Source organism: Lissotriton vulgaris, chromosome 3_1 (genome assembly GCF_964263255.1).
Source record: "Lissotriton vulgaris chromosome 3_1, aLisVul1.2, whole genome shotgun sequence".
Taxonomy (NCBI): Eukaryota; Metazoa; Chordata; class Amphibia; order Caudata; family Salamandridae; genus Lissotriton; species Lissotriton vulgaris.
In genome coordinates this window covers 329,980,934-330,004,555 of record NC_141689.1, presented here as the reverse complement: position 1 = coordinate 330,004,555, position 23,622 = coordinate 329,980,934, and the positions used below count along the sequence as shown (strand labels likewise).

Below are 23,622 nucleotides of genomic sequence, written 5' to 3'. Positions count from 1 at the left end.
GATATTCATGCATTATCGAGCAAATGCTCTTAGCCATGTTATCCACCTCCCATTGGATAACATGGCTAAGAACTGCTCAGGGCAGGTGTTAGCTTTTGGAGGTATTCGCGCTTAGCGCGAATATCTCCAAAAGTTGGTAATAGGAGATAGCGATGTTAGGGACTGTTTCCAGTCGCTAACATCTTGGCACGCCCACTTTGCATGTCATTAGTGATAAATATCACTGACATGCAAAGCGGGGCCCAAGATGGTCGCTATCTCCTATTAGCTGTCACTAACTGGTGTTAGCGACAGCTTGGTAATAGGGAGATAATTTTATCTCCACTTTCTTGGCTTTTAAATCCAAAAAAGCGGAGATAATCCCCCTTGATAATATGCCCTACAGTTTCCCTTCCCCGCATCACGCAATTGTAGGCAGATTGCTCTGTTGGAAGCCACAAAAAAGATTTTTATTAAATGTCTTATCTAATCTCATAGAACGGGTGGAGGAAAAAATATTATACCATTGGAACAGGCTGGGTTTAGAGCTGGACATTCGACTTAGGATAATATAACAGTAACTCAGCCTGTCTATGTGGCCGACATACATTTTTCAACTGCTCTTGGTTGCCTAGACAGACAGAACCTTTGGAAAACGTTGAGTGCCATGGGAATACCAGGGGGCCTTCTAAAACACATTATTGCTCTTCACACATCTACCTGATGTCATGTTATGTTAGGAGGCAGGTGGGGTACGACTCTGAAAATTCCAACCATAAATGGTTTGCAGCAGGGTTTGATTGCGGGTGCCCCTGCTTTTTTCTCTGCATATGGCGGATCTGTCCTATGTGTTGAGTACGGTTTCTGGTGCTGCCCTAAAATTAGGCTCCTATTCTTTAGGGACACTCTTTTATGCTGACAATATTGCTCTGCTAGACCTGACTCCCTAAAACCTACAGTAACACCTCAATATCTTGTCATCTTTCTCAGATGCCCAGTGTCTGAAGGTTAATATAAATAAAACCAAGGTCATGAGGTTTCGTTCAAAGGGGTGCCCGACCAGTACAAAGTAGTCGTGGCTCTATAATAATTCTGTCATAGAAGTAGTAAAGCCGTAATCTTATCTTGAAAGAATTATTACAGACACTTTAATAATCTCGTAACAGCATACAAAATGACGAGACTGTCAACCTTTTTATATGTTATAGAGACAATAAATATTAATCATAGGCACTTCATGATGAAGGGAAAGATTCTTTGCATTATTTGCACTTTAAAGTCTATGGTTTCGATAGAAGCACTAAGGCTAGAATTAGGATTGTTGAGCACTTATATAAGAGGACTAGCCACTATTCTATGATGGTATCATTGTATTCTACACGCCTAAAAAAAGTCCTTAAGGAGTCTTATGGCACAAGAATGTCTGATTCCTACTAAAAAAGCGGGCTCATTTTTAGAGAACACATCACATCAGCACTTTTCTCACTTTTTGCACCTATTTTGAAGCATCCTTGAACAGGCTGCTTTTATATGCATCGATTGGGTTGCTTACTGAGAGATGGCATTGCTCTGTTTATGGTCTCTAGTATTATCTATGAGCCAAGTTAAAGGTGGTTGGAAGGAGGATTGAGGTATACATTGATCAACTAGGTTGTTAGAGTGCCAACAGAGTGTCTTTGTGGACCTGCTATCTGTGTTTGAAGGTATGCTAAGAGTTTCTGAGGATCTGGTGACGTGTAATAACTTGCTGGTGGTGTCTGACTGTGGGTTGGATGACATATCTAAATTCCAAATGGGGTACTTGAATGTTGGAAAAGTTTTATGGTCTCTGTGGTTATAATGAAGGCCTCTAAGAGCTGGACCAGAGACGAAATTCATGTGGACAGGCCAGAGGTGTTTGAGAATTGGATAGACATTACTAGTGCCAGAGAAAGGGCTTTCAAAATCTTTCTGGTATCATTAGAGTACATGATAATTCTCTGTAAGCCTAAGTATCGTGGGATGTTGGGGGTCCAGCTTAGCATGTTTTATAGACATCTAAGAACTTCTGATGGTTAGATGAATCTCTGGGCATTTTTTGCGTTTCCTATGTGCCAGTTGGTGTCTTTGAAGACCTCTGAGAGAGACTGGTGGTTTTCAAAGACCATCTAAGGTGTCTCAAAGCAGGCCTTTGGAAAGGGGGGCAGCATTATCATTTTCCCACAAGAAATAGAGAGGTAACATAAACAATTGTGGATGACCAAATGTGGTCAATGTGCAACTGGCCATTGAGGTGGGAAATGCTTTCTGTCTATTGTAGAGACTACTTCAGGCGGTGCAGCATTGGACTGCCTTCTCTTCTTGTTTTATTATCACTTTCCCAATATTAACTGCTTTGAGGACCGCAGATCTGTGATTATTTTTCTTATTAAAAAGGGCATCAAGAGGTTCAAAAACAGAACATCTCCTTTTCTCCATGTCTAGGCGGCAAAGAAATGTTCCATAAAATAACAAATGTTGCTTAAAAAATATCTTTGAGCTGGGCTGTGCTGAAGCCCAGGTTCGTTAAGTTTTATTTTTCCAGCACAGTACTTTGTGGAGCACTTGTTTCACTACAACTCCTTTACATCATGTGCGAAATTCCATGTGTGACTGTGTCTGATAAATGTCATTGCATTTTTTAACAGAAGGACATTTCATTGAGATGGCAAAGTATCATCTTCAACTTATTTGCGTACTTCATTGTACTGCCAGTTACTTTTGATTTTCATAATCTGATTCCATGTAATACATTTTATTGGGTTCCTGGTGGTCAATTAAATACGACTAGTGGTATATTATTTTTTAAAATTATTTTTATTAAGTTTTGTTGCGGAAAACAAGTAGTACTATGCACGGTTAATTAAGTACAATGTGTCTGCCATTCTAGCCGGCGATTGTGGCCAGTAATTAAATAGAACATGATATTAAAATTGAGCAAAGGTACATTTCAGCCCTCCTCAGGCGTTCCAAGGTGTGGCATGTGGTATATTCTAATAAAATGCTTAAGTAGCAATTGAGTGCCCATGTAAAATGGTAGCTTAAACTACTACCTTAATGTGATTTAAAATTCACAACCCTCTGTAATTAGCCATTATATTATACCATATTTTGAAGAATGTCTTGGGCTTGCACTTTGCCACTTTGTTTGAACTAGATCCTCCTGAATATGACCGCAAGGCTCTGGAACCACTCAGGTGCACAACAGCACAAGTGACACCTTCATGCACAAAAACAATTCCCTGGGGCTTTTCCCTCTTTCGATGTGTGCTGCAGAATGCACCACACATACAAAGAGGAAAAAAACATATTTCTCTTTGTTACACCTCCCCTGGGAAGGAGTAGGATTTTGGCGTATTCCTTGGTCTAACAGGAATGGTAAATCTGGGAATGCATCAAAATCCATGGGTGTTGCGTTTGAACAGACACGCACACACACACCACCCTTGGAACGCCTCACTAGGGTAAAGTAACACAATGCAGCAAAGAAGTCAAATTAAAAAGCAAAATCAGCAGATAATTAACTGTTCAATTATACTCAGTATATTTGTGTGTATAACATACTATTAATTTTTTACAATGATCTACTGTAAACTGATAGCATAACCTAAAATGTAGGCTCACATTTTAAAACAACATCATATCAGGGCTTTTTTAGCTTATCTTGTTGAAGCAGCTTTGAAAGAACAGTTCTCAGCAGCTTAACACAAATGTAGATAACCACAGCTGAAGATGCAAATAGGAAGGCGGTTACATCTAACAAGTACTGCTGGTACCACGGTTGTTGGGAGCTGTATGGGCGCAGGTGAGCGCCTCCCTTTGACGCGATGATGTGTTCTATCCATCGAACTAACTTCTGGTCAGGTGGAAGGGGCTCAGATCGGTGGATTTTACTCTGGGCTGTGGCCGCTAACTTGTAACTGAAAGAAAAAAATACACAGTTTCACTCCACTTTTTGAAAAACTTGCTTTCAGTATATCTAAAAAAAGTTATACTATCATTATTTATTGTACCATCTAAAAACATTAAGCCTTGAGTTCAGAACAGCAATAACAGATGTGGTTTATTCACTTCAGTTTGCAGTGAAGAACATTTGAGAAATGCTGCTTTGTCTTGGAAAATGTCTGAGCAAATTGGTTTGTTTGTTGCCACAGCAGCAACAAAATTGGCCTGATAGAACTCTGAGAAAATGAGTCCAGAAAGCTCTTGTATGCATTAGTAATACCCTCACATGTTCGAAGCTACATCCTAATCTATATTCCTTTAGGGGCACATGCATCAAGCCCGCATTTTGCGATTCGCAAATAGCCCATTTTACTGATTCTCTATTTGGGAATCGCAAAATGCTATGCATCTAAGAATCGCAAAAACTTTTACGATTCCTTAACATTACTTATTAGCGGTTCGTAAATTTCCAATCGATATTAGGTAATGTGACTCCATTAATTCCTATGGGCTTACAGGCCCATAGGAATGAAAGGTATTGCATTAGCTGATTGCGATTACCAAATTGGTAATCGCAAATAGTGAATGCACATCCAAGGGTGCCAGTGGGCCTAAGGCCCCCCTGAGGCACCGTACAAAAAAGGTAAGTGTGCACATGTAAAGGTACATGGCACTTTGAAAAATGCATTTTGTGCATTTTTTAAAGCATGCACATATTAACGTTACCTTGAAGTTGATGGTAATTTTCATGCACATCATTTGATCACAGATTGTTGATATTTCACAGGATCTGTGTAGAAGGCTAGACTCATGGCTTAACTACTGAGAACCTAGCTTGCAACAAGGATTCAACATGAGAATTCATCTCTATTTCTGTCTGGTGCCTTTCTGAAAAGGACTCCTGCTTGCTGCAGTAAAGCTCAAGGTACCTATTTACTTACATATGCCTACTACCTCTACTGGGGTATACATCATCAACCAGTCCTCTCTAGCCATCTCTGTCCTGGGCCTTTCTTTCAATCCGACTCGGGTGTAACCCATCTTTTTGCAGTCAGCCTTGAGGTCTCATCGACAGGTGTTTATCGGCCTTCCTCTTTTTCTTTTTTTCTAGAGCGTTACAGGTCAGGGCTTGCTTGATGGTGTTTGATGTGGGCTTGCGGAGGGTGTGACTTATCATTGTCAGCGTCTTTTCATGAGTTCTACACGAGCAAGGAGTTGAAAAGTCTGCTGCCATAGGTTGCTTTTGCTGTTGGTGTTTGGCAGTGGATTTGGAGGATTTTCCTCAGACAGGTGTTGATGAAGGTCTGAATGTTGTTGGTAGTGGTCATTATTGTCCTCCAAGTTACTGCTCCATATAGAAGGACCATATTTACGTTGGTGTTATAAAGCATGATCTTAGTTTGCAGTGTTAGGTCCTTGGAACTCCAGATCTTCTTCAGCTGAATGAAGGCAGCCCTTGCTTTGCCTATTCTTGCCTTGGTGTCGGTGTCTGTGCCGTCTTGGCTGTCAATGACCCTGCCAGGTAGGTGAAGGCCTCAATCTCTTCCAGTGCATCACCTGCAAGAGTGACTGCAGTTGTGCGGGCGGTATTTGTCTTCAGGATCTTGGTTTTTACCCTGTGGGTGCTGACGCCAAGTCGTGCTGATGTGGCTGCTTTATTGTTGGTCTTCTCTTGCATCTGCATCTACAGATGAGTATGGGAGAGTAGGGCAAGGTAATCTGCAAAGCCCGGGTTGTTGAGCTGCATCTAAGGTGCTGCTACCTTTCACTTGTCAGTACATGCATTGAAAATACAAAGCGATGAAGGCAGCACTCAGACTTCTACAGCGTTGGACCAGTAGTGCCTTTGGAAATTTGATGGATAAGTATGAGCGCACTACAGTTAGGTTGTCCAGGAAAGAACTGAAAAGACAGTCAATTTAAACTTACAATCGGTTCTTCCCATTTTAAAGAGTTGGCGTGGCACTTCCTAACTAATAGTATGGACCAAACTTATGTAATAAAGTAAGGAGTTGCTAACTTGCCATGCATATTTAATGATATCCCAGGAATTTCTTCCATTGTAATATGTGAATCACATTGTGTCAGATGGACATGGACTTACTACCTAATGCTGATAATTATGTGCTCTTTAACAATTACAAACACCCTACTTTAGTTTTTGCAGCCTGGGATTCTGTGATCATTCTGCTAATCTGTACAGTTGATCAATATTTAAAATGTTGGCTCACAGTGATAAAGAGTTAAGTTTAAGAATTGTTTCTGCATATAAAAGCAATGACTCAATATTTGGGGCTGACGTTTTTACAGTTCTGTCATGATGAACTACACTGGGTGAAACAGTATTTAGCTCAATGCAAAAGACAGACCTGGACAAAGAAAGCAGGCAATAGATTCCTAGACTTTACAATGCTACTTGCCAAGAGAGCCATTGTGATGGCATGGAAAATGTCAGTAGCCAAGCCCATGGGAAGATTGTGCAAAACTGTTGAGAAGTAGGTTAGAAGTGAGAGAACGGACCCCAGCTCTAGTCATCGATCTCTTAACCCCTGTCTTCCTGACGTAGCCGGTTGGGTGGCTAATTGCAAACTAAAACATGAGGACAAAACGGAAGTGATGGTGCTGGGAAATCATTTTGGCAGCAACCTTCCACAGTCCCTTAACCGATATTCTGAGCAAGATTCCTATCCTCACAAATGCGATAAAAAGTCCTGGGATGTGGCTGAAAACCACACTCACGATGGACCATTAAGCTAAAAAATTTGTGGTCACCTGTTGATGCATCCTGAGACTTCTGAGAAAGGTTTTCAACCAACTTTCTCCCGTTCTCAGCTTAAAGAGTGATCGTCCAGGCCCTCACGCTTTCTTGCCTTGATCATGGTAATGCTCTGTAACTTGGTGCATCCCATTTTGTCATCAGAAAGCTGCAGACCCTGCAGAATGCCACTGCCCTATTTTTGATCAACACTCACAAATACCAGTCTACCACCACAGCTGTCACGGACCTCCACTGGCTTCTGGTGGAACACAGAGTGCAGTTAAAGACCCTTTGCATTATGAATAGGGCAGTCAACAATACAGCTCCCTTTCTGCTGAGATTGCTAGCCTCCCCATACCTGCCAGGGAGCACCCTCAGATCTTTCTCAGCCCTGACACTGAGGCTCTCAGGATCAGAAGATTCTGATGGGACGGCTGCTTTACCCGGTATCTGGCTCTGAAACCTTGGACCACCTTGCCTATGGACCTCTGCCTAATAGAGTTTGAACTTCCATTTTGAAACACTCTTGAGTCCTGGCTGTTCAGCACTGATCCTCTGGCAGATATAGTGTTACATTTCTGTGGCAGGTCTGGGAGGCCTTCAGGTACACTATGTACAAACTCTAGAATTGAATGGTTCTGTACAGGGAAGAGAAACACAGATTTAACAGACGACCATTAGACCATGTGTAGGAGGAAGTGGTGTCATCTGTTGGGGGAAAGAATACTGCCTACTAGACTGGATCACCAGGCACTAGGGAATGAGATAGATATGACATAGCCCATGCTGCTACCTCATGGGAGCAAACAAACCCACAAGAGAGAGCAGTGGTACCAACTTGTAGCAGTGGAATTAACCTCTCTCCCCAAGTTGTCACCTGTCCTAAATGCATCAGGGCTTACCCTGAGAATCGTTTCCACCATCAGACAAACAACTAATCTGTTCTGCAAGCAACCAAATTCCTAGATTATTATGATTGATTTGTCAAACTACACAACAACATATAGTAGAAGCAATACATGCCAAAATTATGTAGTTACATAATCTGGGAATGCTATGCAAATGTATCAATTTTATATTAAAACAATTTGTTTTACATTGCACGGGGAGGGCTTTCATGACTGTGCTGCCTAGGTTCCAATATGTAGTCAAGACATTCCCACTACTCCATCCGGGTGGTACCTCAGCTGAAATAAAAAAAACTGCTCAATAACTTTTCCAGGGCAAGCAAGAAGCCATTTATTGCAAAGAAGAAGATGTACAAACTGGTGGAGGAAGGAGGACTAGGTCTAACAAATGTCCTGAAATATAACCAAGACACTCAAATATGGTACATAGTAAAGTGGCACTGAAAAGAGAGAAAAAAACTCTGGTGCTTCCTGGATCAGGCGGTCAGTGGGGTGCTCCTGTGGAGGACCCCTAGGTTGACCAGGCAGCATGTACCATGTGGCCTACATTTGATGATGGTGGTGACCCTAGAAGCATGGGGTACAGCGATAATAAAGACAGGCCTTTCTACATGCCCTTCCTCATTTACACCCTTTGTGGGCATTCTGCACTTTAGACCATCAGAGATCTCGATGTGGCAAAAATAAACCTGCCAGCTAATAAGGAATTTGTCTGACACAGAGGCCCTCAAAACATTAGATAAAATTAGACTACGGCATCCCATAACAAAAGATGCTTAGGTATCGTCAAAATTGGCTTCAGGTGTCTCACTGAGCTCTTAAAAAAAGTAAATACTATCAGAAATATACTAATACTTGCGAGGGAGAGATGGGTGGAACGCCTCACCACACTATATTGGAGAGAGAACTAGGCTGTACTCCTACACCAAAGGAATGGTCCTCCATCTATTAGAGGGTGAGCATCTCTTTGAGGAGAGCCTCCATCAAAGAAACACATCAAAATAGCACTCTATTGTTTCCGCAACCTAGATAGGCTTAAATCATGTATACCACCAGATCGAAGAAATTCTTGCAGTGCTGCAATGGTACAGGCATGCTACTTCACTTTCTTTGGCACTGCCCGAAACTTACAAAATGCTGGGCAGAGGTTATTGATAATATCAACTCCATGCCAGAGAATAAGCTGTGAAATTCCCCATGCAGATAGTCCCAAGAGTACCCTTATTGCCTCACTAACCCTCTTAAGTCACCTAGGAGGAAGATGATTTGAGTTACCTTGGCTGGGGCAATGCAGAACATAGTGTCCAGCTGGGGGTAGGTTTGAGTGACTGACCATAAATCTTGGAAACATAGAATCTAGAATGCTCTGGAAACAAACTGCGTAGACTGTGTTAGGCGTTGCAGACAGTCCTTGCTGGTTCTTTGCCTTGGCAGTCACAGCCGTTTGTTGTTGCTGCAGTGCGAAGTGCATTGCCGTTCATCATTGTAGGGAGAAAAGATTGTTGACACACTAAGGTATATCTCCGGGGGGGTATCACATTGGTTATATAAACAGGATATCTTGCTGAGGTAGGGAGAGGAGAAAAGGACTTCCATGCCGACACACTGACGCGAGACGCTGATGTTGCTGGATGCAGACACTCTAGCTCACAGTAGTCTGACATCCCTTGCGGGGTATCCATCTCAAGACCAAGATGGGGTTCCACATTCTCTCACTTCAGGTAATGGGCTGGACTTTATCCTAGGGGGATTCTTGGCTTCTACACATACATACATGCTAGGTACACTTAGGTATATCTAGTTAGAGTCTCATCGCATGAGTACGCATTTACTACAGTCATGCATTTTATATACTTGTATTCATTGTTTTAGCACAATGGTAGAAATCTACCATCCTTTTACTCTGTTAGTGATTTATATCTGTTTCTGTCTAATGGTTATTTCTGCACACCTATTTTAGACTAGAATGATGCTGGTTCAATAAATGTCTATTGAGAAATGTCCCCACTGTTTATTCTGTGTATCTCTCTGAGACAAACTGAGCGAAACGTTTCCAAGACCCTGAGGGATCAGTGTTGTCATGTTCAAAAATTGCCAAGAACTATTCTCTCCTTGGTAAGAGAGGTCTCTAGTGGCACTGTGAGCTAGCTGGTATGCGGGCTAACATACCAGGTGGGGTTGTCTAGGATCAGTCTGGACACCAATCCTAGTGTATGTTGTCAAAACGCACAGATCCTATATAGGTTTATAGGAACTACACTACATGGCACCGCCAAGGTTTGTTTGGTACTTATTTAATGGTCAAATCTGAGTAGTTCAGTTGTGATGTTCTCAGTGACCCCCTACTCACATTTCCCGAGAGACATCTGGAGTGGGAAGGGAACTATCCACCACAGCTGGGTAGGCATGTCCTATGTAATGGCTGTAGGTTTATCAAGCCCCGTAGGACAGATTGCTCCTATTTGTGCATAAAACCTTATCTCAGCTTCCTTGAAAACCTTTGTCAACAATGGCTGACGAAAACACCGCAGTGCCAGCCCAAACTGCAGCCGCAGTGAAGGAGGAAAAAGAAGAAGAGGAAATCAACATTTAAGAAAATGTTAGAAATGCCCTTACTCTCAAGCTAGCAGACTATTGAGTCTCAGCTAGGGTTGGCACAGTCACATTTGTGTTTGAGGCTCACGAATCATACAGAAGAGAGGTATTCTATTCAAGAGATAAACTCCCATGAGCAGATGCACAATCACATACATTTCATTCTTACACTGAGGATGAACCACCAAACAAATACTCTCCATATGAGGACATTAAAATTACGCTCACCTACCAAGAGCACATAAATTGGTTTAAAGGCAGCCTCCCACACACAAAAGAAAAAGTGAGACTTGATCCACTCAGAAGAGATGGAGCCACTTGGCCAGTCTTAGCAGCGTACACACCGCATACAGACATTGACTCAATGCCAGTAGCAGACCTACGTCTACTTCATAAAGAAATAATAAAACTTTACAGAAACCTGACACAGTTTGTGATAGATAACACTCACACTTCAGCCTACGAGAGCTACACAAACAGGACAAATTCAGGGATCTACAACAAAAATTACACCACAAGCGCTACATGCCATTATGGGAAAAATTCCCACTCGACGTGAGCAAATGCCATTTTGGATAGCTCATAAAATAACACAGTTAGAGGCAGTATTTCCACACACAAGCCCTGAAGGGAAACACAGAATGCTAACAATCTGCTTGCCAATGGGGATAGCTCCCCATATAGAGGATTGCACCATTTGGGGTACAGTTTGCACTGCAATATATACCTGAACTCATGGTGTCCCGTTATTAGCAGTAATACCAGATGTATTAAGACAAATACAGAATGAGTATCGAACAGAACCTGCTCTGAACTTATGGATGAAATTGTTAGGAAATTGTGCCCAAGTACCAGCGATTATATTAACTAACATTGAAAGGGATGCAGCAGAAGTGGCAATATGCCAACTCCTGAGGGATTTCACTCCGTATAACAGGCGGATAAAAAACCATTTGACATCAATAAACGTTTGGCTGTTTTACAGGATCTCAATGCATCCCAGGCACTTTTAAGCAATGTGCAAGACGCACTGCCACTGGGAAAGTCAAATCAGTCACGGCAAGACCTGTCTGGATCCCAAAAGTCAGAGATCTATTTAGAGAAAAGATTAAGGCCAAGAAAGAATTTGGGCCATCATATAGAAAGCCTGTACATGTCCAGGCTGTCGAAGGAACAAGTGCTGTACTTCTTGCGCCTCTTGCCAGCAAAAAAGAAAAGAGATTTCTCTCCTTTGATCCGATTAAACCACACTATGTGGCCAATACTGAATAGTAGGCCTCGTGGGCTCCTGGGTAGCTGACGCTCTCCTCTCGCTACCATAAAGAAAGTTCAGACAGAAAAACACATAACATTTGAAGAGTCACCCATATCAAATAATGGAATTTCCAACAATGAAATGGAACTAGTTCCTCTTGAAACAGAATTTCAAAGGACAATTGAAAGACAGATATAAATTCGGCCTAACACCGGTGTCTACATCAATATGCCTCAACAAGAGACAATTGCCAGTTCAACAAAACCTGCTGAGCTAGCAAAGATAGATCAAACTGCATCTGGCTACTTCATCGATGTTGATACCTTCTCTCTTGATCCCAGTGAATCCTGAGACAAAGTCAGCTCCAGTTTCCCTTAAGCAAAACATTTGTTATTTCTACACTTATCTGAAAAAGACTTACTTGGTATTACCATGGCGCCAACTCTGGATCATAACTGGAATATTATTTTTACTGTTCTAGATTGGCCTAGTAACTGTGTTTTGCTTACTCGTAAATGGTAAATATCTGCCAGAATGCTCTGCAGTATCCAATGTAAACTTGATCCAGAAACCTCATACATCATCTCACCATGAACAAAGACACTTGTTTTCCGTGAATATTACAGCTGTTCCAATTCCTGATGGTATAGTTTGGGACAAGGTTGATTATGATGTATTTGGCCCTACTGAACTTTTGAAAATTCCACATTTATTTAAAATGTCTTTAAATTATATCATTACCTATAGTACATTTTCTGATGATTGGGATTTTGAAACTGTAAATAATACGTTGTCTGATTTGGAACAATTCACTGCGTTTTCAAACAATGAAATGTTAGAGGACACATCTGACTTTGATAGCATGTACAGTTACCAACATTATGGTCATCACTTCTTACACAAACCCAGTATCCAAAGAAATGTTTTCAGATAATGCCAATGGGAATATTGTCCAACACCGCCGTAAGGTAGTGCAAAAACATTTGCACGAGATTTATCCTATATGTCAGTGTTTAACACTTCTGACCCGACCTCATATTATTATAAGGTTGCACCTACACCTGTACAGAAAAATATGCTGACTAACACCAAACAGATCTATTCTGCATCCTTTATTCCTCAACAGTCTGTATACCGTGTTTCGACTTATGGAAGGACACAATAGACATAAAATCAGTCTTTGGTTCAAAGGATTGGCAATTTCAGGGAACAGAAACACTATTTAGAGTGTAACTCATCCCACAACAGATAATCTTTTTGAATGAAACGGTGCACCAGACTTCGTCTTGCAATAGCCAAGAACAAGGATTTGAACACACCTCGGATTCCCATTCCTTCACATATCAATTTTACATCACATGGAGGGGATGCATTAGATGACATCATTCATTACAATACTTCAGGTCCCAATTGGAAGGGATGGTTTCTTTGGCCCACAGACCCAAATAGATGTCCGTCAAGATTCAAGGGTACAACCGAAGGGTTTCTTTTCCATAGGCCAGAGCCAAGTTATGTACAAAGAGAACATCCGGAGGTATTGACATCCATCAGTGTTGGGAAATTGTGCCTCGATTGGCTAAAAACCTCAACACTGTCTCAGGTGAAACAGCACTTATCCTTACTCTCAGATGTGGTGGATCTAAGGGATTTTTTATTAGGTCCCCGAAAGCCACGTCAGAAACGTTTATAATACGTTGTCTATAATGAAGTCTGGAAAATCTATCAACACAAAGCTGTGGAGAGACTCCGTTAAATAGATAGAATTAACCTAGAAATAGCATGGTTGACAATCAATCGTATGACTACATTAACAATCAAGATTTATTCATTGGGCAACATTGTATCTTCTGCTATTGATATACTAGAACAGGACTAGTCCATATAACAACATGGATAATCTCAACTACGTTCTATTATGTTATTAAACTGGAAGCTGCAATCATTTCGATCTGGTTATGTGCCATAGCCATTTATCAACAGTGCGTATCTATTTTCAACATACAATCTAACTGAAAGACAAATTACGATGGCAAAAAGGCGAGCCAAATATACAATGCTGCGTATTGAAAACTAGACAAGTTACCTTTTACTGTGGCAGAATCACAATACAGTGAATGGTTAACCCATTGCCATGTAACATTACCGGTCACAACTTTCCAGTTTCAATATTGCATAGGACCACACAGGCAGGCGGATATGGAGAGGGAATTCATCAATAACCAAACAGATTTTGATGCAGGAATGGAAACATGGAAGTGTTTCTCAGTGGTACTAACTGCAAGAATTCTTTAAGTGGATTGTTTTCACCGACACACACAATGGGGATGTGCCGTTATGTCCTTCAATGAAAGTTTCCCTTTTAAGGTTTTTATAGCGGAATGAAAGCCATGCTTTCACAGCAAATCGTGCCCTTAACCACAGCCCGGGTAAATTATGATCTCCAGGTTGCAAGGTCCTCGCCTAAGATATGGGCACCGGTACAAACAAACTGCCCTTTACATTTCACAGAAATGGTACAATGTATCTTTAACATGTCTGATACAACGGGTATAGTCCACCTATTTAAGACCATAGGTTCTGGACTGTTAAGCACCTTTCAGACTATCCTCAGAGTTATTCCCAACTTTATACACTTCGTGTTTGGCAGTATTTTTGGAGGGCTTCTGCTGATCCTGTTTCTAATAAGAGGAATCCTGACTGTCATATTTCTCCTACGCAAAGGACGTCCCAGTCACCAAGGAGATGGAAAAAATGCTCTTGGATCACCAATACCGTGATCGCATGGTACTCCATCTGGGCACACCACACCTTCGGGAACTAAGCGAGTCTTGGTTTCTATCATTTCAACCAGTCTGGATAGACTGTGTTCTGCCTGACCTCCCCTGCCTATTCTGCACACAAGAATGTGTGTTGGATCTCTGTCTAATACTTCCATTGGTTGTGCCACCAGACGTGGATGCTTTACTGGACCCGTTAGAGGCCCATATTCAGCTATGTCTTCAGCATATTGCAATGTTGATGTTGGCATTCTTGTAGCTACCACAAGACGTTTCGCCTCCTGTTGGAACAGAGACTGGCTCCTCTAAAGGCACACCAGTCATAGAGACTAAACAGGGTTGCCTAGCATCAGCTGTGGGAACTGTAGAAATCATCTGTGCTTTATTGACCTGATCTGTGAGGTGTTGCAGGGATCGTCATCTTCATAGGCAAGCAACAGTGATGTTGCGTCTCCCAGCTAGGTCACATAAACATTTGGCTCATTGTTTGCTGGGAAAAACATTTGGAATATCAAGCACTATACTATTTTTAAATACTGCATGGCTTTCAGGCACTCATGTTTGTTTGGACCATATATACGAACATACTTTTAAAGAGACTTCTTTGAGAGACTTCCACAGCTTATTTTGAAAAGAATTGTAATACATTTTTTCTTCCTAAATTCTCTGCATATTTTAGAAGTACATGTAGTACTTCTCATATGTCCTCCAGTCGGATGAGGAGAGGGTGATATGTTTCATACAGGTACCCAAAATAGGCCCAAGTAGCACCTCAACCTTCCACCTATATTTCCCCTGCCATTACACTACATATCGGTTCTAGAGACAGTCCTTTAACCTAGTTGCCGTAATGCCTAAATGACATGGGGTTTTCTCTGAAATCTAGCCTCATTTATTATGCATGAGGATTCTTGGAATCACAGCAGGACACAGCAGGACTCCATCTCCTGCATAATAACTATGTACAAGGGTCATTCCTTCCGTCATCCAAGTCCAACATGACACAGCAGGGTAAATCTCCTAGAGGAATCACATTGGGTATATAAACACCATATCTTGCTGAAGGAGGGAGAAGAGAAAAGGACTTCCATGCTGACACACTGATGCAAGATGTAATGCTGAGGCCCTAGCATGCAGAGGTCTCACATCCCTTGCAGGGTGTCCATCTCGATACCATGAGGGGGTCCCACAGTCTCTCACTTCAGGTAACGGGGTTGACTTTATTATAGAGGGATTCTTGGCTTCTACACCTACATACATGCTAGGTACACTTAGGTATATCTAGTTAGGGGTGCATCGTAGGAGTGCGCATTTACTACTGTCATGCATTTTATATACTTGCCTGTATTCATTGTTTTAGCATGATGCTAGAAATCTACCATCCATTTACTCTCTGAGTGCTTATAATCATGTTTTTCTGTTTCTGTTTAATGGTTGTTTCAGCACACCGCTTTTACACTAGAATGACGCTTGTTCAATAAATGCTTATTGAGAAATGTCCCCACCATTTATTTTGTGTATCTCTCTGAGACAAAGTGAGCATGAGCGACTGAGAAATCACACTGTTTCCACGATCCTGAGGGATCAGGGCTGTCATGTTCGATAGTTAACAAAACTATTCTCTCCTTGGTAAGAGGGGTTTCTAGTGGCACTGTGAGCTAGCATGTATATAGGCTAACATACCTGATGGTGGAGTTTGGACACCAATCCTACAGTGTATGTTGTCTAACCATGCAGATCCTATATAGGTTATAAGGAACTACACGAAAAGTTGAGTTCACTGGAACCTCGAATTGGCTATGTTTGGGGGCGGCATGATCTCGGAGCAAATGGGCCCTTTTGCGGTTTCTAAGAGCCCAAAACTGCAGGATTTTTACCTCTCCTCACAGGAGGAACATAAATAATGCCAGCCAATTGTCCATTGCCTGGGAAGGCTCCCTTGGAGATCAGGATCTCACTCCAGCAGAGGCCAGCAGAGCTCAAGCAGGTCCAGATGCTGATCCAGATAGGCCCATGCACCTGGTCAACTGGGCAGTTGTAGGGAGATTTCAGGAGCGTGTTATGACCTTTTAGCTCAGACAAGGACGGCAGACACCTAGCTTTTGGTGTCACTCTAGTAGTCCTGGAATCCAGCTGCAAGGCCGGTCTCAAGCAGCAAAGCAGTCATCTGCTGGTACAAGGCAAGAATGAAGCAGCAGGGCAGTCTCCTGAGGTAAAAAGTACACCTCAAGCTGCAGAGCAGTCCTCTGAAGTACAAGGGAGTCATTCTAGGGGTGCCTCATATTTTCCGTACTGACCTAAAGAGTGGGTATGAAGGTACTACTTTTATGTCTGGTGCCACCTTTGAAGTGGAAGAAACTTTTAGAATGTTCCTTCAACATATGGTTCTGGAATTTCTTTCCTCCCTTGCCCAGGTTCTAATATTTATATGTTAATAAAAGCCTTGTGTGAAGTTCTTTGTGAGTATGCCTAGGCAGAGCCGTTGAAATGTAAGTGGGACTGGAATCAGCTCAGCCCCTCTCGGCTTCTTTGGATGACCCTTCCATTTAACACCTACTCCCGCTTTGTCTGGCGGTCTTGGAGAAATACACTAAGGCCAGCTGCCACTCTAATTAAAGTCATGTGACCCAGGACACTGGCTGCACGAACCAATTGGTTGGGACAAGAAAATGGCAACTTTCTAAAAATGTAATTTACAGAATTGTGATCTAAAAGTCAACGTTGCAATTATAAATGATTTTAAATTGCACTCCTTTTGAGAACAAACATGACATTTCTACTTGTTCCCAACAAAGCTTATCACTTATTGAATGTAGTAGGGTAATACAGAGTTATACTATGGGAGAGGTAGGAGTTGTAGTAGTGAACAACATATATTTTAGTTTTTAACTACCATGACATGTAAAATCTAAAAACTACATATCCTATATTTTAAATACACTTCACCTACGCTATCTAGGGCATCCTTGCCAGATGACGTATATACATTAAGCCCACCTTTCAAGTGACTTATATGTACTAAAAAGGAAGGTTTAGGCCTGACAAAGGGGTTGTTTTGACAAGTTGAATTAACCGTTTAAAACTGCACACAGACTGAAACAGCAGCCCTGAGACATGTTTTGGAAGGCTATTCAGAGGTGGCACAATAAGCGCTTCAGGCCCACTTGGGTTTAATTTACAAGCCCTGGGTACATGTAGCATCACTACTCTAGGGACTTATAAGTAAAATAAATGTGCCAATTGGGTATAAGCAAATTTTACAATGTTTTAAGTAGTGAGCACCAGGATTTCAGCATTGTTTAGCAGTGATAATAGCCGCAGCCGGTCCATTAGGGCTCACCTTTTGCCCCTCACAACCGTGTCTGTCATGCTGAGCAAAAGCAGCCTGATAGACAATGTTGATTTTAAGGTCAGGCAGCCAGGAACTAGACATGCTCTAAATGTGCAGACTCCTGGCTGCTTGAGCTGAACTTTACTGAGCTGATAATGCCACAGCTGCTGTGGGTGTGACCTCCTAAGCTCAGAAAAGGTCATTGAGGCCCCTCTCTCAGTGATGAGGGGTAGCATCACTCATTGCCTCACACCTGGGCACTTCAGTTTTAAGCCCTAAAGAGCCCAGGCTGAGTATCAGTCAATCAGAATGGGGTGGGAGTCAGCAGTCTCACTGACCACATCCTACTCTGTGACGACATACGGACTGCTGCCTTCTCTCATTGGCTGAAGGAAGCAGTGCCAAGCCTCCTGGGACCTACGAGGCAGAGCTGCAGGTTAGTGTGATTTTTTTTGTATTAATGTTGGGTGCATGCATGTTTGAATATTTAGTAATAAGTGTTGTGAATGGATGTGGGTGTGTGTGTGTGCATGTGTGAATGCATGGTTGTGAGTGTATATGTGTGCATGTGTGTCCCATCTGCCCCGTCCCCACTACACTTACCGGCCAACACTGAGTGGTAGAGTGCACAAAGTCTTAAAGCCAATAAAAACTATATTTTAGTGAGCAGGAGGTGAGTAGTCAAAAATATTGGGGGGGAAGACTGCGTTAAGGCAAACAGGTCTAACAATGAAACAGTGATCTATAAGCTAAAGGAGACAGAATAATACAATTAAATGAGGTCTCGCCTACGGACAGCCTAGATCTGAGTTTCCTTCTATTAAAGGCTGCTGCAGAGCTCTGACCCAACACTCTTACCATTTGTCCCCCGAGCAATCTTTTCTTTCCCATCTGAGAAGTCATGGGAGTTGGCATTACTGCAATCATCATCATCTTCTTTATTCGATCAAATTAGAAAATGACCATAAAAGCACATATAAATACATCAATAAAAGATATGACTACAAAAACATTGGGGCATATTATCAAGGGGGTTTATCTCCGCTTTTTTGGCTTTAAAAGCCAAGAAAGTGGAGATTAAATTATCTCCCTATTACCTAGCTGTCGCTAACACCAGTTAGCGACAGCTAGTAGGAGATAGCGACCATCTTGGGCCCTGCTTTGCATGTCAGTGATATTTATAACTAATGACATGCAAAGTGGGCGTGCCAAGATGTTAGCGACTGGAAACAGTCGCTAACATCGCTATCTCCTAATACCAACTTTTGTAGATATTAGCGCTAAGCGCGAATATCTCCAAAAGCTAACACCTGCCCCTGAGCAGTTCTTAGCCATGTTATCCAATGGTAGGTGGATAACATGGCTAAGAGCATTAGCTCGGTAATGCATGAATATCGCTGACTTTTCAGCGATATTCATGCATTTTGGACTAGAATGATGCTGGTTCAATAAATGCCTATTGAGAAATGTCCCCACCGTGTATTCTGTGTATCTCTCTGAGACAAACTGAGCGAAACGTTTCCAAGACCCTGAGGGATCAGTGTTGTCATGTTAAATAGTTGCCAAGAACTATTCTCTCCTTAATAAGAGGGGATTCTAGTGGCACTGTTAGCTAGCTGGTATGCGGGCTAACATACCAGGTGGGGTTGTCTAGGATCAGTCTGATCACCAATCCTAGTGTATGTTGTCAAAACGCACAGATCATATATAGGTTTATAGGACCTACACGACATGGCACCGCCTACGTTTGTTTGGTACTTATTTAATGGTCAAATCTGAGTAGTTCAGTTGTGATGTTCTCAGAGACCCCTACTCACATTTCCCCAGAGACATCTGGAGTGGGAAGGGAACTATCCACCACAGCTGGGTAGGCATGTCCTATGTAATGGCTGTAGGTTTATCAAGCCCAGTAGGACAGATTGCTCCTATTTGTGCATAAAACCTTATCTCAGCTTCCTTGAAAACCTTTGTCAACAATGGCTGACGAAAACGCCGCTGTGCCAGCCCAACCTGCAGCCGCGGTGAAGGAGGAAATAGAAGAAGGGGAAATCAACATTTCAGAAAATGTAAGAAATGCCCTTACTCTCAAGCTAGCAGACTATTGAGTCTCAGCTAGGGTTGGCACAGTCACATTTGTGATTGAGGCTCACAAATCATACAGAAGAGAGGTATTCTATTCAAGGGATAAACTCCCACGAGCAGATGCACAATCACATACATTTCATTCTTACACTGAGGATGAACCACCAAACAAATACTCTCCATATGAGGACATTGAAATTCCGCTCACCTACCAGGAGCACATAAATTGGTTTAAAGGCACCCTCCCACACACAAAAGAAAAAGTGAGACTTGGTCCACTCAGAAGAGATGGAGCCACTTGGCCAGTCTTAGCGGCGTACACACCGCATACAGACATTGACTCAATGCCAGTAGCAGACATACGTCTACTTCATAAAGAAATAATAAAACTTTACAGAAACCTGACACAGTTTGTGATAGATAACACTCACACTTCAGCCTACGAGAGCTACACAAACAGGACAAATTCAGGCATCTACAACAAAAATTACACCACAAGCGCTACATGCCATTATGGTAAAAATGCCCACTCGACATGAGCAAATGCCGTTCTGGATAGCTCAAAAAATAACACAGTTAGAGGCAGTATTTCCACACACAAGCCCTCAAGGGAAACACAGAATGCTAACAATCTGCTTGCCAATGGGGATATCTCCCCATATAGAGGATTGCACCATTTGGGGTACAGTTTGCACTGCAATACATACCTGAACTCATGGTGTCCCGTTATTAGCAGTAATACCAGATGTATTAAGACAAATACAGAATGAGTATAGAACAGAACCTGCTCTGAACTTAGGGATGAAATTGTTAGGAAATTGTGCCCAGGTACCAGCTATTATATTAACTAACATTGAAAGGGATGCAGCAGAAGTGGCAATATGCCAACTCCTGAGGGATTTCACTCCGTACAACAGGCGGATAAAAAACCATTTGACATCAATAAACGTTTGGCTGTTTTACAGGATCTCAATGCATCCCGGGCATAAAGCAATGTGCAAGACGCACTGCCACTGGGGAAGTCAAATCAGTCACGGCAAGACCTGTCTGGATCCCAAAAGTCAGAGATCTATTTAGAGAAAAGATTAAGGCCAAGAAAGAATTTGGGCCATCATATAGAAAGCCTGTACATGTCCAGGCTGTCGAAGGAACAAGTGTAGTAGTTCTTCCGCCTCTTGCCGGCAAAAAAGAAAAGAGATTTGTCTACTTTGATCCGATTAAACCACACTATGTGGCCAATACTGAAAAGTAGGCCTCGTGGGCTCCTGGGTAGCTGACGCTCTCCTCTCGCTACCATAAAGAAAGTTCCGACAGAAAGACACATAACATTTGAAGAGTCACCAATATAAAATAATGGAATTTCCAACAATGAAATGGAACTAGTTCTTCTTGAAACAGAATTACAAAGCACAAATGAAAGGCTGATATAAATTCGGCCTAACACCGGTGTCTACATCAATATGCCTCAACAAGAGACAATTGCCAGTTCAACAAAACCTGCTGAGCTAGCAAAGATAGATCAAACTGCATCTGGCTACTTCATTGATGTTGATACTTTCTCTCTTGATCCCAGTGAATCCTGAGACAAAGTCAGCTCCAGTTTCCCTCAAGCAAAACATTTGTTATTTCTACACTTATCTGAAAAAGACTTACTTGGTATTACCATGGCTCCAACTCTGGATCATAACTGGAATATTATTTTTACTGTTCTAGATTGGCCTAGTAGCTGTGTTTTGCTTACTCGTAAATGGTAAATATCTGCCAGAATGCTCTGCAGTATCCAATGTAAACTTGATCCAGAAACCTCATACATCATCTCACCATGAACAAAGACACTTGTTTTCCGTGAACATTACAGCTGTTCCAATTCCTGATGGTATAGTATGGAACAAGGTTGATTATGATGTATTTGGCCCTACTGAACTTTTGGAAATTCCACATTTATTTAATATGTCTTTAAATTATATCATTACCTACAGTACATTTTCTGATGATTGGGATTTTGAAACTGTAAATAATATGTTGTCTGATTTGGAACAATCCACTGCGTTTTCAAACAATGAAATGTTAGAGGACACATCTGACTTTGATAGCATGTAGTGTTACCAACATTATGGTCATCACTTTAAGAAGTGATGACCATAATGTTGGTAACAGTACATGCTATCAAAGTCAGATGTGTCCTCTAACATTTCATTGTTTGAAAACGCAGTGGATTGTTCCAAATCAGACAACATATTATTTACAGTTTCAAAATCCCAATCATCAGAAAATGTACTGTAGGTAATGATATAATTTAAAGACATATTAAATAAATGTGGAATTTCCAAAAGTTCAGTTCAGTTCAAACCCAGTATCCAAAGAAATGTTTTCAGATAATGCCATTGGGAATATTGTCCAACACCGCCGTAAGGTAGTGCAAAAACATTTGCACAGGATTTATCCTATATGTCAGTGTTTAACACTTCTGACCCGACCTCGTATTATTATAAGGTTGCACCTACACCTGTACAGAAAAATATGCTGACTAACACCAAACAGATCTATTCTCCATCCTTTATTTCCCAACAGTCTGTATACAGTGTTTCGACTTATGGAAGGACACAATAGACATAAAATCAGTCTTTGGTTCAAAGGATTGGCAATTTCAGGGAACAGAAGCACTATTTAGAGTGTACCTCATCCCACAACAGATAATCTTTTTGAATGAAACGGTGCACCAGACTTCGTCTTGCAATAGCCAAGAACAAGGATTTGAACACACCTCGGATTCCCATACCTTCACATATCAATTTTACATCACATGGAGGGGATACATTAGATGACATCATTCATTACAATACTTCAGGCCCCAATTGGAAGGGATGATTTCTTTGGCCCACAGACCCAAATAGATGTCCGTCAAGATTCAAGGGTACAACCGAAGAGTTTCTTATCCATAGGCCAGAGCCAAGTTATGTACAAAGAGAACATCTGGATGTATTGACATCCAACAGTGTTGGGAAATTGTGCCTCGAATGGCTAAAAACCTCAACACTGTCTCAGGTGAAACAGCACTTATCCTTACTCTCAGATGTGGTGGATCTAAGGGATTTTTTATTAGGTCCCCGAAAGCCACGTCAGAAACGTTTATATTACGTTGTCTATAATGAAGTCTGGAAAATCTATCAACACAAAGCTGTGGATAGACTCCGTTAAATAGATAGAATTAACCTAGAAATAGCATGGTTGACAATCAATCATATGACTACATTAACAATCAAGATTTATTCATTGGGCAACATTGTATCTTCTGCTATTGATATACTAGAACAGGACTAGTCCATATAACAACATGGATAATCTCAACTACGTTCTATTATGTTATTAAACTGGAAGCTGCAATCATTTCGATCTGGTTATGTGCCATAGCCATTTATCAACAGTGCGTATCTATTTTCAACATACAATCTAACTGAAAGACCGATTACGATGGCACAAAGGCGAGCCAAATATACAATGCTGCGTATTGAAAACTCGACAAGTTACCTTTTACTGTGGCAGAATCACAATACAGTGAATTGTTAATCCATTGCCATGTAACATTACCGGTCACAACTTTCCAGGTTCAATATTGCATAGAACCACACAGGCAAGCGGATATGAAGCGATGGGCAGGGAATTCATCAAGGAATCTTGGAAATAACCAAACAGATTTTGATGCAGGAATGGGAACATGGAAGTCTTTCTCAGTGGTACTAACTGCAAGAATTCTTTAAGTGGATTGCTTTCACCGACACACACAATGGGGATGTGCCGTTATGTCCTTCAATGAAAGTTTCCCTTTTAAGGTTTTTATAGCGGAATGAAAGCCATGCTTTTACAGCAAATCGTGCCCTTAACCACAGCCCGGGTAAATTATGATCTCCAGGTTGCAAGGTCCTCGCCTAAGATATGGGCACCGGTACAAACAAACTGCCCTTTACATTTCACAG

At 41.6% G+C, this 23,622-nt stretch overlaps 1 protein-coding gene across 1 annotated transcript in view; it reads right to left on the bottom strand.

Moving 5' to 3' along the window:
* Positions 1–2,795: 2,795 nt before the first annotated feature.
* LOC147726408 (UDP-glycosyltransferase 3A1-like) overlaps positions 2,796–23,622 on the bottom strand; it is a 446,431-nt gene continuing 425,604 nt past the window's right edge. The window contains exon 7 of the mRNA XM_086960530.1: positions 2,796–3,917. Within this exon, the coding sequence (XP_086816656.1) occupies positions 3,641–3,917 (277 nt within the window). The 3' untranslated portion in view covers positions 2,796–3,640. The remainder of the gene's footprint in view (positions 3,918–23,622) is intronic.